At 41.8% G+C, this 15461-nt stretch overlaps 1 protein-coding gene across 1 annotated transcript in view; it reads right to left on the bottom strand.

Moving 5' to 3' along the window:
* Positions 1-14267, bottom strand: part of BMPR1B (bone morphogenetic protein receptor type 1B) — a 30421-nt gene extending 16154 nt beyond the window's left edge. The window contains exons 1-3 of the mRNA XM_075150430.1: positions 14125-14267; positions 4734-4836; positions 3772-3874 (exon numbers count right to left, since the gene is read on the bottom strand). Coding sequence (XP_075006531.1) covers positions 3772-3874; positions 4734-4836; positions 14125-14267 — 349 coding nt within the window. The remainder of the gene's footprint in view (positions 1-3771; positions 3875-4733; positions 4837-14124) is intronic.
* Positions 14268-15461: the final 1194 nt, after the last annotated feature.

Below are 15461 nucleotides of genomic sequence, written 5' to 3'. Positions count from 1 at the left end.
GTGAGCTATTGTCTCACCTTTCAAATACTTCCTGCATTTTCAAAGCATTTTGGCAGAATTTCATTTGCTTGCTCACTTGAGGACTTCATAAACCCGCTGGTGCATGGACAACGCAAGATTAAAAGCACGCCCCCGTTCTTATACCAGCAATGTCTGTTTGTTCTGCTGACCTGAGCCAGGCTGGTCCTGCTGGAGACCAACTCTTCTCTCCTCCTGCAGCCCGTGCTGTTCCCCACAGAGCAGCAGGACAAACCTCCCTTTCCCCGCACCATTTTCGGCACCTCCTTGGCCAGGTGGAAGGGATGGGGCAGCTCAGCTGTGAGTCCACTTCATCACTGGCTCGTGGGCTCCATGGTGGAGACTGTGGTGGGTACCAGTCGGTGCCAGTTTGCATGATGGAGATACTCTGTCCTTTAAGAAGTCCAGCGCTGTGCTTTTTAGTGTTATGTTACTTGGCAACGGCAACATGCCAAGCAGCGGGGTTATGAGAATAAGCAGTAGCTTCCACGGAGGCAGCAGTGAGCGATTACCAGGAGCACGGTGAGGGGAGCGCAGAACAAACACGCGGTAGGTTTGGGAAGCTTCTTCACATACCTCGGCTGGCTGATAATAGTGAAGCCCAACAAACGGCACATTAACCATTTTACGTTGTACGAAGACAGCGGTGCGTACTGGTGTCAGTGGTGAGCAGCGCAGAAAGGGAGAGATGGCAACAAAAGGAGGGTCTTTGGGGATTACCAAGCTGCCTCTCAGTTATTTTCTCGTGATTTCCCCCTCCTCCACCACTCGTTCCCCCTCACTCTGCCATCTGCGGGACCATGCTGAGGGGCGCATTGAAAATGCCACCCAGCAGGTTCAAGGGAGAAGTCAGCATATCAAAGGGAGAGGAGGTTCTCCTCCCTCCCCAGGTCCCTCCAGTTCACAATGTTACGGTTATCCAAGTAAAAACTGCAGTGAAATCTGAGGCGCGGAGACTGTGTGCACACATCAAACCCCATCGTTCCTCCAATCATTCCCTTGCCCATTCATCACTAGCTCTACAGGCAGGGAGCCAGACACGGTGGCACCACCACTTCTGCTTATATAGGCTCTAAATCAGTAAAGATATATTTCTCCTTTCCACTGGTCTCAGCCTGTGCTTTTGCTGGGATTTCCAGGAATATCTTTTATTGTTTAAAGCAGAGGTGTTGTACCAGACCCAATTATGACTCTCATTTCCTTAATAAGACAGATGTACAGCTGGGACGAGGACTTCATGGTTTCTCTGGGGTATTTTATCCTGCTAGTTCTGTACCGAGATGAGCTCAGAACTTAGGCTTAGCTGTTGTTTCTTCCATCTTGCTTAACAAGCCTTGCTTTGACCAGTGTTAATTCTTCTAGCTCCCACTTTCATGTATGTGGTCCTCCTTTCTTTTCATGGGGGTGAGGTAAAACCCACTTTCCAGCACATGCCAGGTCTGGAAAAGCACTTTGAGAACACAAGTCGCCTTTGTAGATGTTACCTTGGTGCATAGGTTAATTTGCAGTTCAACAACCTCTGACCTGCAGCTGGACGCTCTCCCTAGACTCTCTTTCCCATGAGATATAACCTCGGACGTAAGTTCATCAGAAGCCAAATTTCTGTTTGTTTTTTAAATGCTGAGGAACATACATATTTTTCATGGAATCCTGGAGGTCAGAAGGTTGTTCCTAGAAGCTTGTTTTTAAGTTCATCTTCTCTTTGTACTTACAGTTTACGTTAAATTTGGTATACAATTCTAACAGTACTCAGTCAATCACAGCCTCATCTAAATGTTTCCAGTAGAAACAATGATCACAGCCATAGTACTGGGCACTGGCAGTAGCGTGTATTTGTACACAGCACTTGTACCTGGTTGCAGTGAGGATCTACAGTTCAAACTATGGCTTTTCTCTGAGCTTTCATACTAGGATACAGCAACAACAAATTAAAACAGGCCTGGCACCAAGAATGACATATTTACTTAAGGCTTTAATAAAGGTGCTGACTTCAGCCCTGTTCAGCCCTGTCCATTTAATGAAGCAGCTCCTGAAATGTATTTCCACAATACACTATCAGGATACCGGTAGTGCCAGAGCTTATTTCAAACAATAGTCTTCAGAATATGTTGAGTGAATACATTGCCTTTTGTTTGTCAGGCTAAAATAGACAACTTTGCAACACAGAGCAGCTAGAATCTTGTTCCAAGTCTAAGAAATTCTTCTTTCAACAAATATTCTCTCTGCTATTTAATGGGTCTGCCACCACGGTGCCCAAGTGATGTTTTATTTACCCCACATACACACGGAGCAAAACCAACATCGATCCAAACAACTTCTGCTACTACCAAAAGCTTGTTTTATTGCGTTCTATATAAACAGCAGATAGTATTGCCAAATAACTAAAATCTTAATAAAGCAGATGTCTGGTGTTAGGCATTGGTTCAGTATTTTTAAGTAGTTTTAACGTAGAATAAACTCAGTCAGCAGCAAGAAGAAATCATGGCAGTGTTTTCCAAACTGAAATGATATTTATTGATACACTAAGCAAGTGTGAACAAATATTGACTTCCTTTTGGAGCTTCTCTTTCAGTCCAAAGAACTTTTTAAAATGAAAAAACCAACATAACTTTTATGTTGGAAGTCAGAATTTTATGAGGTTTCGCTGACTTAATGGCTTGCTAGTAAACAGTGAAATATTTACATACTACTCTCCACAGGCCTGATTCTGCAGCCCATCTGTGCAGAATTTCATAGGCGTGAAGGGAACAGCTTACATGAGTGAAGACTTTCTCTGAGTATGCATTTGTGTAAGTATCTGCTGTTTGCGTAATTAAGAGTGCATCTGCACACTGGGATTTTCAACTCAGAACACCACGATTACAAATTCTCCTGCAACCTTGAACTGATTCTCACAGACTAAACTCCGTGCTGACCACCACAAATCTTGGCCATTGCTGCCAATGCCAAGAGTTTATCATGGATGAATTTACATTTACTTAGGAATACATTTCTGTAAAATGTATTCTGCAACATGCAGCCAAAATAGTTTTACCAACTTTCAGAAAGCGATGTTTAAGCAAATAAACAAAAAAGCTAAAACCTTGCCCCAGAATCTACTAAGTTAATACATGTCCATTTGTTCTCACATAGCAAATAAAAAGAAGAAAAAAATCAGTGCATGAGTTCTCACTCTACGTTCTATTTTCAGCTACATTTTTCAAGTAGAAAATCCGCTTTAGTGACTAGTTTTTGTCCTAGTACTGGATTATCAGGTCTTTTAAATAAGAAAAGCTTAATAGACTTCAGTCAAATTGAACTGACTGATTAACCACTGGAGACCTGGTCCCAGACGTGTGTGGAGTTATGAACAACAGTAATGCATGTTGCAGGGACTAGAAAGAGGATTCAATTTTATTATCGGGCTAAAAATATACACAGCAAGAGGCATCCTCTGCTACAACTAACCTAAGTCTTTGGGATGATCACTGATAGCCAACAGGTCTGTGCTAGGACAATATCGTGTGAACTCTAATGCATCTGGTGCTCACTGCATGTATGCAATAGGAATAATAGCAAGTATAAGCAACCACGGGTCAAGGCACTGCTCCCCACATGACCTATAGGAATTCAGCAATACTCTTTAATGCAATTTATCTCTCTAATTATGTGCAGTTGGAGGGGGGTGCTTTGGTTTTGGCTTTGTTTCTTCCTGAGGCACAAAGAGCAACAGCAGGAAAAGATCAGTTTGGGACTGGATTTACTTCCCCTTACCTCGGTTTTTCAGTGGTGGCAGAGTAGGGTGAAGGTGTTTGTTACAGTAGTCTTGGCCTGTGCAACATTCAATAGATCTTCTTTGGTGTGGAATAGGAGTGTCCTGCAACAAACAATTTGATAGAAAGCAAAGTAATGATCTGTGTCATAAATATACACCGTCATTCTGGCACTTGGAAGATGTGCTAGTTAGCCGGACTGCAGTCTGTTACAGATTTCCAGGACGTGTGGAGCAAGGATTTCTGCCACTGATCGTATCCAGCAACACTTCATCTAGATAATCAAGAGATGAATTCACCCCTAATGTATTTCAATTGGTGCCCTAGTGCTGCACAGTTTAGCCAGAATAATACAGGAATTGCTGTGTGGACTAATTTAGCTGCTGCTTCTGCTCTCATGGGAAGCTGGGTAAGGTCCATGTTCCTTGATGGTCAGACTGTTCCTGTACTCATGTAAAATCATTTCAGATTAACGTAAGGAAAGGCAAACACTGTAGAGCCACCTTGCTCCATTGCCCATACCCCTTCCATTCCTGCAGTGAGATTTGCTTTCTATCAGGTGATCACTGTACTTGAAGGGAATTTCTGGCACCAGAAATCCAAAACCAAAGTGCAACTCCATGTAAGACATAATGGTTGCTGCGGTCCATCAAATAACATCCTAACTAACTTTAGCTACCATGGAGACTTCAGGAATTAGACTGCATTTCTCTAAATTCAAAATTCCTCTGAGCAGGAGCATTACTAGCAACAGCAGTGCCAAAACCAAAAGTTATTGTTAGGAGCAGCTATAATATCACCATTTGGGGCTATAAATGCACTCCCCTCAGCAATCAATGCGGTGCAACTATCTGCCAAATGAACAGAAGTGAAAAACATGGACATAGGAATGTCTGTTAACTGCACTTCAATTGAACGCTATCAAAAAGCCAGGCGACACTCTGGCAGCAAATGCCTTCTTACCCGACACTGGAAGTCCGAGCCCTCTAATCCAAGACATCCCTTGGTGACTAAATGTCCACCGGACTCATCTTCTTCTATTATGGTGAAGCAGTAGCCATCAGTGCTGAGGATTGGAAAGAATGGATCAGGAAAAGACTCTGAAGTGAAAAATGTGCTGGTGAATACAGTCTTAAACTTTGTTCCTTGCAAGACAAATCTGCCATTAACAAATTGACGTGAGGCAGGCTGGAAGACTCAGGCACCCAGGCAACCTCTGGCAATGCAGTCCAACAGCTGGCAGCGCTGCGGACCAGCTCGTGCACACACAAAGGAGGCTCTGCCTTGGAGCTGACACACTTACCTTTCCAATGTTTCACAGCTATAAACCCCACTAACAAACACCTCAATTCTCTGGCTATGGTCATTAGTGTGTTAAGACTTTGGAGACCTATATAAACGCAAGCATCGACGCTTGTGCGTGGGAACAAAGCATGGACATTTGCACCACGGTGGAGACCTGAAGAAAGAAACATTTTTGAGACACTGAATGTAAAATATTATTAAGAGTGATTTGTGATTCCTGTTTTAACCACATTACAAACTGCAACACTCTTGTGTATGAGTCCTTGAGTTATCATCAACACCCTTCATAACTGTTTACTTGGGTTATAAGCCTAAAGTGATCCATAACGCTTCCGTTTACAAGAACGTGCACCAGGGAGGACAAGTATAATAACAGATGGCTAGATGGTGCTGGTGATAAATGTCCTTCCTCGATGAAGGTCAAATGCCTAAATGCTATGGAAAGAGGGGGAGGAGGGCACGAAAAGGGTGGCTGCATTTTACTGAGACTGCTGTACATTAATTTCTCAGCACTCTGAGGGAGATACGTAATGTCTGTAAGAAATACAAATTGACTGATTTGCAGGAAGAGGATCCAAAAATAAAGAAAAAACTCTTTAATATAAGACATTTAAGTCGCATAAAAATAAAATATTCTGTTGTTTCCCCAGGAAAATAACACTGGTTATTATGTGCAATGAGTATTTTTCAGAAGAGAAGAAACAAACTTAGTTAAAACAAGGAAATAAAAAGAAAAAAGGATTAGAAAATTTAAACACAGCAAAATTTCAGATGATTTGCTCCTCACTTGAATGAAAGGAGAGTCTAACAGAGCAACAACAGCAAAGGCAATGAAGATGTAGGAAACGAGAGGCACAGTTACACATAGAAGAGATAAAAACAATTTGTAAGTATTAGCTACACGACAGAGAGATGCTGGATAGGATCATGTCAAACATCTGCTGTGGCATATTTTTATATTAGTGATGCAGGGTCTAGCCACAGTCAGCTTATTACTTCAAATAATAATCTATCACGGGTTATTGACTTCTGGATTTGAAAAGTAACCAGTTGCACGTTACAAATGACTTTCTCAGAGAAGCGAGCGATGACTCCTACCCTTCTTTGACATTGTGCATACGAATAAGGCAAAGGAGACAGCAACCCTTCTGGGCAACAACCACCTTGATTTCATTGCTTAAGCTTAAAAGATAGGAACAATAGGATTGCCAAGAAGAGAGACTGTAAGGAATCCATTAGAGTAGAATATTATATTAGATTAGATTTTATTTGTTTGCATGGTGCCTTTGATTCAAAGTAATGAGTAAGTTTAACCCAGGGGACAGAGCAACAAACCAATAAATTGCAATCAAGTGAAACACAAAAATTAACTCCACAGCTAGCAGTCCCCAGCAAAAACAAAACGCTCAGTTCACCAAAGGAAAGCAGGGGAAGCAAAAGTCAAATTGTTTGCAAAAGGGAAAAAAGAAGCAGGAAAGTCAGCAGTTTTATTTCTTTTTTTTCTGACTTGCCATGGGACTCTGATTCTTAGCTCATTTCTGAAAATTAAATTCAGGCTCCTCAAGACTTTAGTCCCTCCAAAAATTTTACTCCAAATTTAAAAAGGCAAACAAAACTACATTGGATAGAGCAAAACGGAAAAGTTAGAAAGCTCCAACAATAAGGATAAATCATGTTCTTTACAGACAGCGGTAAAGTAATGAAGGAGAAGTGCGAGACAATTAAAAATAGCAATGCTGAGCAGAATAAACATTGGCACCACTTGTTTCTACTCTAAGAAATAAATAAAAAGTTTTTCATGCAATGTAAGAACTCGTTATCTACTGAAAATTTCTCAGGTGTTTGGGCAAGAGGTAGAAGTGACTCTTCTGAAAAGAAAGAAGTATCTCTTACCTGCTTCCCCCCTCCCGCCCCCGAGCTCTTCTCCTGGTTCACAGGATGTCAGATGGACCACACGCTGCAAGGAAAGGGCAGGGCATACCCCTGCTGTTTTAGTGATTACCCTACCTCACACCTGCCTGTGGTAGAAATGAAACTGTTCTTACTATTGTAACAAGTCAGAAAAAACAAGTCAGGTAAGCCTGCATTGTCTCCAATTTTATGTTTATTTCGGTGACACAAATAGAAACATTGTACATCGCTGATACGTGCAAAGCAATACGAAAAACCTATTCTCCGCTTCCTAGCAAAAATTTGTAGTATAGAATTATTATTTTCTTAAACTCTGTAATTTGAATTCTGTGTAATTTGATTCTGCAAAGGGTGTGTAAAGAAGGAACTCAACCTGATGTTAGTGAATACGTCCCGGTACACACCCACTAACCTCCTCCACTAAAGCATCATCTTATTAGAGTATGGTGCAGGAGAGCGATTAAATACATTTTGGCTGTGATCACTAATAAGCACAGATTTGGTATGTCATGTATTTGCCAAGAGTGAATTTTTACAGCCAAGTCAAACGCCAGGAAAACAGAGGGAGTTAATAGTGGAAACACTGACAGACACTGATGTAGAAGGTGCTGCTACAATTACAGATTACCAGAAAGAAAGAGGTGATCTTAACTGAGACCTTGACTAAATGTCACGAGAGAGGAACAGAGGCCAACCGCTTTGCAGCTGCTCACACAGATGTCCTCGCTGGCCAAGAGCCTTTTCTCATAGAAGATGCAATACCTCAGCTACCAAAACTTGACTGCTGAAGGTTTCCTGTCCTGCTCTCTGTGTGTGTGATGCAGCCAGGGATGGCAATATATAGCTTGGAAAAGCAACGTCTTTCCCTCGTTCAGTGCCTATCACAAACAGATGGGTTAAATAGCTTGATGAAAAGATTCCTCATCTTTAATTTTATTTGCAATTGAGTCCATACGAGTACTATTATTTTTGTCCACTCCTCTTTATACTCCTCGTTTTGATACCAGAAAGAGCTACAGCATCTTTTCATTTCTATCCAAAGCAACATGACAAGTTTCTGCACTGTTTTTAAAAACGATCAAAAAATGTTATGTACAGAAACCGGGAAGATCATAATCTTCTGTAAAGACTGGCTGAAATAATGTAATTTGAAAACTGGCTGACTCCCAATTTGCATCTAATTCATGTATTTTGTCGCATCCTTCACTTAAGGAAGATGATGAAGGCCAAATTTAGCAAAACACTGTCTTTGGACACCATCCATAAAACAAAAGAGTCACTGTAAATGTGTTCAACACATGCTAATTTTTCAGAAAAAATAATATAGTTAGCGGCTGTGCATCAGGGAAGTAACATGAAACCAAGCACATGTTGTTGAGCCAGATGCACCTTCAGATGTTTGCACAGCTACTCAGAAGGCAAGGAGAGACATACAGGTGTAACAAAGCAAAGAAGTTGACTCTCAGCGGGCCACAGTTTCTGGCCACACTAGTCTCCAAGATGGTGATACTGGTCCTAGCAGGCACGCTCTGCTGTGTATGGCACTTTTTGGCTCTCTGGGTGCTCAATGATGACTCTACACACAGAGAGAAAGGGCGGTACCCAATGCATCCTAGCAGAGTATGTTTTCATATATACGTCTATCAATCAATATTTTCTCTATACTACCTGCCCATACAATTCTCCCAGGACTGAGACATGATCCGGCCCACCAAATGTGTCCTGCATTGTTCTACTAAATCACAAGTCAGATCTAACTGTTCTCCCTGACACGTGGGGTCACAACGCAGAAAACAAGCGATTATGCCAAACTGTCCAGGCTTCATGCTGGGTACCTAAGATTTGACAGGTCTATAGACCTGATAGCACAACTTGGGGGGCAACAGCACCAAGCATGGGTACCTCTGCATTTTCACCAGGGCTCTCTAGCATCTTTCACTTATGTGCAAAATCCATCTCAGTAGATGTCAGAACTATCAAGAAGCAAATAATCAAAATAAAGCTACTCATCTTCCTCTCTTCCTTTTCCCTTTCTCTTTTATTCCTTTCTTTTGTTTCCAACATTTAAACACAGACCAAATGTTTTCTTTTATTTGACCTTAAGATTACACTGCAGTTGAAGTCATATGATGTAGCTTCTTCTTTAATGCTAGGACAGACTTAACATGGATATTTGCCGTTTTGGAATTTTTTTTTGTTATAAGTAAATTCAATATGCAAGGGAAGGCTTAGGTATTCTAGCACTTTCTGCACAGTAACACCAAAGTACTCCCACATGCTAAAAAACTATCTGAGAGTAATGCAACAGGTCTCAATACAGGGAGACTGGACTTGCATTATTATTTAGTTTAAGGTTTATATTAAATACCTAATGGACAAGCTCTGAACAAGGAATTTCTGGGGCACAGCTGAACAGCGTGGGAGGGGTGTTTCAGTTTAAACACTTGGAGCAAAGTCACCTGCTGAGCCACGTATGAGACATACGGCCCTGGCAGAGGGGGCAAGGAAAGACTGGAGCTTGCAAGAATTTGTCTCTGTTGACCTTTGTTTTTTTGTTTTAATCATCAAAGGGGCCTTAACTGCCTCAGGTACAGCCCTGTAAAAAGGATTACATTAAAAAATAAAAATGAACATAAAAAAATCTGAAAGGCTAACTTGTAAGATCTCACCATAGCTCCTTTATCAGAAAATGTTCAACTTTACCCTAAAAATTAAAGTTACTTAAAAGAAAAGTTGCCTGAATTCAGTGCTTTGGCCCACTGTTGAAGTCTTCTTCCTTCTACATACCAAATTATACAGAAAATTCAATCCTATCATCTGGAGAACAGGGGAATGAAAATAGCATCACTCAACTGAATTATCACCACTGGTAACACTGAAAAAGAAACTTAATTATTTTATTGCTTTAGATAACCAAAGCTACCTCAAGACACAGTTGGGCAGAAACACAATCAAGACCAGTAGGCAACACATAAGAAATTAAACTCTATCAGCCCGATCTTTAAAACTGTCAGCATTTATTTGTGAATGGAAAATAGAGCACAACAAGGCACCTAATCAGCCTCTGCCTTTATGGCAATCCCATTACAGTCAAAGCCAATTAAATCTAACACTACTTTTTAAAATATGCAATTAATTATGATTAGACGCAACTGCCCATGCATTCACTTTGTACACACAAAGCTTGAAATGGAACAGTAAAACAAGGTCCTGGTTGTGTTCAAAGCAGCTTTGAGCTTCTTTACTGAAAGCCTTTTATGAATCGCACAGATGTTCAGAAAGAAGAATAAAGTTTCAACATGTTGGAGGTTAACACACCCTTTACAAGCAGAGGATTGTGAACCTTCTGCAACGATCGTAATTGTCAGGGCCCTGAGTGCACACATGAGCTTCAGTTGCCACTGGGACCCCCCCCCACCCATACACACCCCCTGCCGAGGGCTCCATTTAAGCATCAAACCCTCCCTGAGCGATGGTATAGGAGTGCCTGTCTCCTATATCCAGATCACTACTAGCCATGTGAAGGGCCACCGAGGGAGCCATCTCTGCCCGTTGTGTTCAGGTACGCTTGGGGGAAATGGGGTCCTGGTGGGTGAGGGTCCGGCTGGCCCCAGCATCACCCTCAGCTCCCGGCTTGGCCCCCTTTCACTGCTCCCTGACACCAACCCTCTATCGATGAGATGACCCCGTAATGGGTCTTCCAGAATTTGTTGTGCTTGTGGATTGCCCCATTTTTTTAAAGCACATTCTAGCTAGAGCTACTGCTTTTCCGTTGATATAGAAAGCAATCTGCATTTTAAGCTGCAGTGTTATCCTTAGGTCCCTAATGTATTATTGGACTTAAGCTGCGGAAGTATAAAGAAAGGGAAATTCTGTATAAGAACACAGCAGGCTGTTAGAGGATTTGATACAGATGTGGTTAAAGAATATTGACTTTTAAATTTCTAAAAATACAATTATGGAGAGGATTTTAAATGGCCACCAGATGTCCACATTTTTATATAAACATTCAGACTACTGGTACTACAGGCGGGATCTATACTTTAACAGATAAATACCTGTGGTAGCAGACCAAAATCTTCAGGTGGGATGGCAGACTGCTTTTTATGAGAAATTTTTAATGGTGATTGCAATAGGACTAGCTATTTTATTCCGAGAGTTTTAATTTAAACACAGCTGGAAATGCTTTCCCATTGAACTTTCAGAGTCCTCCTTGCTCCTGGGCACACAAAAGGCTTCCCTGCTTTGGTGAGAGCCCCAGTAGGGAAGTGCCTGATGCTCTCCAGAGCCCAAGCCCTGGCTACGGATGTGCTCAGTTAATTTCTTGGGTATCATGGCTTTGCCAGGCCCCTGGGTGCCCCAGCATGCGCTGGCTTGTCCCTGTGGGGCTGGCAGATCCAAGCTCTGCAGGTCCAAGCACAGCCCAAAGCTTAACAGACTGATAGAGTTGATGAGATGTTTGGGTTTTTTTAAATATAAAATGTAGAAGGCTTTTAGTGGCTACATCCGAGGGAAGCAGATAATTAATGCAATAACTTTCAATCTGGAGCAGTTCATTCATTCTTCAGACAGTGCGATCGATACTGCTTGAACTTTAATATGGGGAAACTTCCTTTACAGCGAGGTTCAATGAGAATTCCTGAGTGCTTTAAAACTGTGCCAACACTTGTTCGGGCTAGGATGAAATATGAAAGTTACTGCCTGACTAGTAGGATGATCCCAAAACACAGGGGAAGTGAATAATCCCCGGGAACCTGGTTGGTCTTGGTCAACTCTCTTGAAACCTGGTCTCAGCCCAGCCAGCTAACTGGAGACCTAATAACTACTCTTTCCCAACAGTAGACTTAGGACTCTCTGCTCTCTGTAATGTCCCATTTCACTTTTCATCCGTAATTCCAGCTACGTAGTAGGGAATTTGAGCAGCAAATGATTACAGACTAACAGTTGAGCAGATGTAGGAAAAACAAGGGGTGTTGTGTCCTTCATACCTCACCGTGGCTCTCCCCAAGGCAGGGGGAGCCATAGCGATGGTCACCATTCCGAAAAGGATTATTGCTGACAAGCCATGAAGGCAGGGTATTTAATTTAAATTAATTTTAATTTTTTTGTTTTATATTACTCCAAACTCTTCAGCAATTTTTCACTTATGCTGTTGCTCACTGGGCAAGTGGCAAGGTGGATACTTCTCAGGTGACAGCGCAGGATAGGAAAGAGGAGCAGCTCTAATGCAAGTCTTTTCACTGTTTCCATTTTCCTGGACAAAAAAGTGATTAATATTTGACAGGTAAATTCCATTATTTTGATATCTAAACTGGAAAAAATAATTTTGTCACTCAAGTAGAACATTCAAGCCTGAAATGTGCAAAGATTATGAAGACAAAAGGGGTTATGACTTCATGTTTTATTACCACTTAACTGCCTATCCTTGGGCATTAACACCTTAAAAACAAGTTTGATATTTGACACTGTAAGGGAGACTCTGAAGAGAGTTTCTTTAAAGTTTCACAGTGAGAGAAAATGCACAAATCCATTTTAATAGGATATTTACTCATAGTTCCTCATAACATGAAAAATACTTAATGTCAATGATGCCTATGAAGCAATGTGCCACAGCAGGCCTACCCAACTGGGGTATAAACCTTGTTCAATGGGTTCCTTAACATGGATCCCTTTGTGCTTCCTAATTCATGGATTTAAAAGTCATCTGCAGCTTCCCTGTTACTGCGTGTGTGAGACAGCACGTGTGAAAGCAGCGGCTCTTGCTGGGCAGGAACAGGAAACAGCTGATTGACGCTGCAGGGGGTCTGCAAATTGACATTGGAGTGGGTTTTTACAGCTTTTTAAACTGATTGCCATGTGAGAGCAGTTAGGTCTAACTCCTGGGTAGAGCATGGGTTTGAAGGAAGAGGATAGAAAGGGGAAATGGTATTTACAGCTGTCATCAAAACTTTGATACGCTTCAGTGTGAAACTGCAGGCTGAGCAGAATTAAGTCAGGCTACAAAACAACACTCAAAAATCCAACAAAGCAATCAATTTCTTCAGCAACCTTAGACTTTCTCCATCTATCTTTAGATAGCCTTGAAGAGCTGACACAACATTAGACTGTCTCACCTCAAACAGCACCGCATACCCAACTGGCATGTCCATCTGTGCCCTGCTTCGATGCTTCTCACATTCCCACAACTCCACTAGGCTACAGCTGATGGTGAGTATCTCCAGTACCTTACCTGCTCTAAGTAAGCAGAAAAGTTTAAGTTCCTCATGTGGATCATGAAGAGCTCAGCCCTGCTTTGCTGCAGCTAAAGCAAACTGTATATGCACCTCAAGCCAAAACAGAAGCGTTTGACCACTACCCTCATTCAACAGCAATAGTATGTGCCCAGCAAGAGCTGCTTTTGGGTGGGGGAACAGCAGCTTGGTCCCACCACAAGTAACTCCAGTCACCTCTGCTGCTTCAGGCAGTGTCAGTGCAACACAGACCAAGGCTGAGCCTTCAAAGGGACTGTGCCCAGCTGGACATGCCTCTCCCCCAGGGAGGCAGAAGGATCCGAGGAAGCAGAATCCAACCCAAATGAGAAGTCTGTACTCTAAACATGAAACCAAACAGAAGACTATAGGTAGTATAAGAAAATACTCAACACTTCACCTCAAGAAAAAGATCACTTTCCTTTTAGCATGGAAGCAAGAAAAAACCCAAAGTCTTGAGGACCTACAAAAGATAGCTCGGCTATTGCAAAGACAGACACCAAGAGCAGGGTTCTTATAAATGGTGTTCCATAGAGAGCGATTTTAAATTTATAAGCATTTACTGACATTTCAATATATTGCCATTAAGTCTCCTCTCCTTAACTGCATGCACCTTTAAAAATGAACTGCTACCTTCAGAATATTTCATATGCAATGAATTAATACAAGTATTATCTAAAACTGTAAAGATGTAAACACTCCAACATAAAAATATAAATATGTAGCTGATATCTAGGTGAAAATTACCTCTGATTTTTAGACACAATGTATAAACAACTCATTTACATATTACTGCTTAAACAAAACCTGCAACGCCCAACTTGGGACTGCTGAGCTGCCACAAACAGGTTTTCCCATGTTTCACCACCAAATATATATCTCCCACAAACCTGCAGGTGCTGTTGACTGAGTCCTCAGGACAGTGGTGGTGACACTGACAGGACAGCTTCTTCTGCGGAGGGGCAGGCACCGTGCTCTCACCATCTTCTTTTCTTGTCTCCATGCTCAACTTGCCAGAACTTCGCAAGGGCATGTTGTCTAGAAAATTGGCTATAAATATAAGGGGGGGGGGGGAAAGAAACAGTTCTAGGCTGGATTGCAAAACTTGGAATGAAGGCTTTAAAGTATTTCTACCCATCAAAATTTGAGAAAGTTATGTGAGCCGGGTGTTCACTACAGAGTGGTTTTCTGTAGAAGTCTCTGAAATCGTCACCATATTTGAGGCTTATTGGGCCTCAGTGGCATTAGATCAAAGGTGCTGATGTTCAAGTTCTGCTGCTGCCAAAGAGATATGTTGTGCTTTTCAGATTGCACAGTACAGCTCTTCTCCTATTGCATTACGCAGGTCAAATCCTTGGTTACACCTTTGCGCTTTCTTTGTCTCTATACTTGGCTCATGTCTACATCCAGTAAACCCCATAAAAATGAGTGGGATTTATAGTACTCCAGGCAGAGCAGAACATGTGCATACAATTTAACAAAGATTTAACACAAAGTGATGTTCTTTCAAGTTCAACAGCACTTTCTGTCACTGAATTGCATAAGCACTACTTGGAAAACAAGGAAAAATAGTTCATTTCTATTAAAAAAAAAATCTATAAACAAAGTAAAAGGCAAGAATGTGTTTTAGAATGAACAATGCTGAAATATATGGAGGTGATTGCTTCTAAAAATATCAGAGTACTGAATCTCCATGGAGCTGGTGGAATACAGCTAGAGATGTTGGTGATGGGCTAGGAGCTGTTTAAGTGACCCTCCCGCCCCCGCTCTACTCATAAATATCAGCTTTCAGTGCTTGTGAATATTTTAAGCCTCAAAGACAAAAATGAGATCAGCATGAAAAGCTTCAACTGGCAGTTTCTCACTTTCCTTTTGCTTCCCTGTAAGAAATCTTACTAAAGGGTCATTTACGAACAGCTGTCTCCAACAGAGTAGTTGAAGAGCAGGCTTAATTTACTGGTAAGTCTTTAGAAACAATTGGCATTATTATCATTATTTTGATTGGCTCCTGAACTGCTGCTTTGACTCCAGTTAAAATCTTCCCCAAACCTCCACCATCAGGACTGATACGTTGTGGAGCTGACAGAAGACTGTATTCTTTTCAGCTCCCTACGGAGAGATGGAGTGGGCAAACAGGCAGAGGTGATGGGAACAAGTAGCTACACTTCAGGACTGGGATGGCAAGCAACACCCGAGGCGAGAACAGGCTGAAAGGTCCTGAAGCAGG

This window comes from Calonectris borealis, chromosome 4, assembly GCF_964195595.1.
Source record: "Calonectris borealis chromosome 4, bCalBor7.hap1.2, whole genome shotgun sequence".
NCBI lineage: Eukaryota > Metazoa > Chordata > Aves > Procellariiformes > Procellariidae > Calonectris > Calonectris borealis.
Note: the sequence above shows the minus strand (reverse complement) of the source record. Positions and strands in the feature narration are given on the sequence as shown.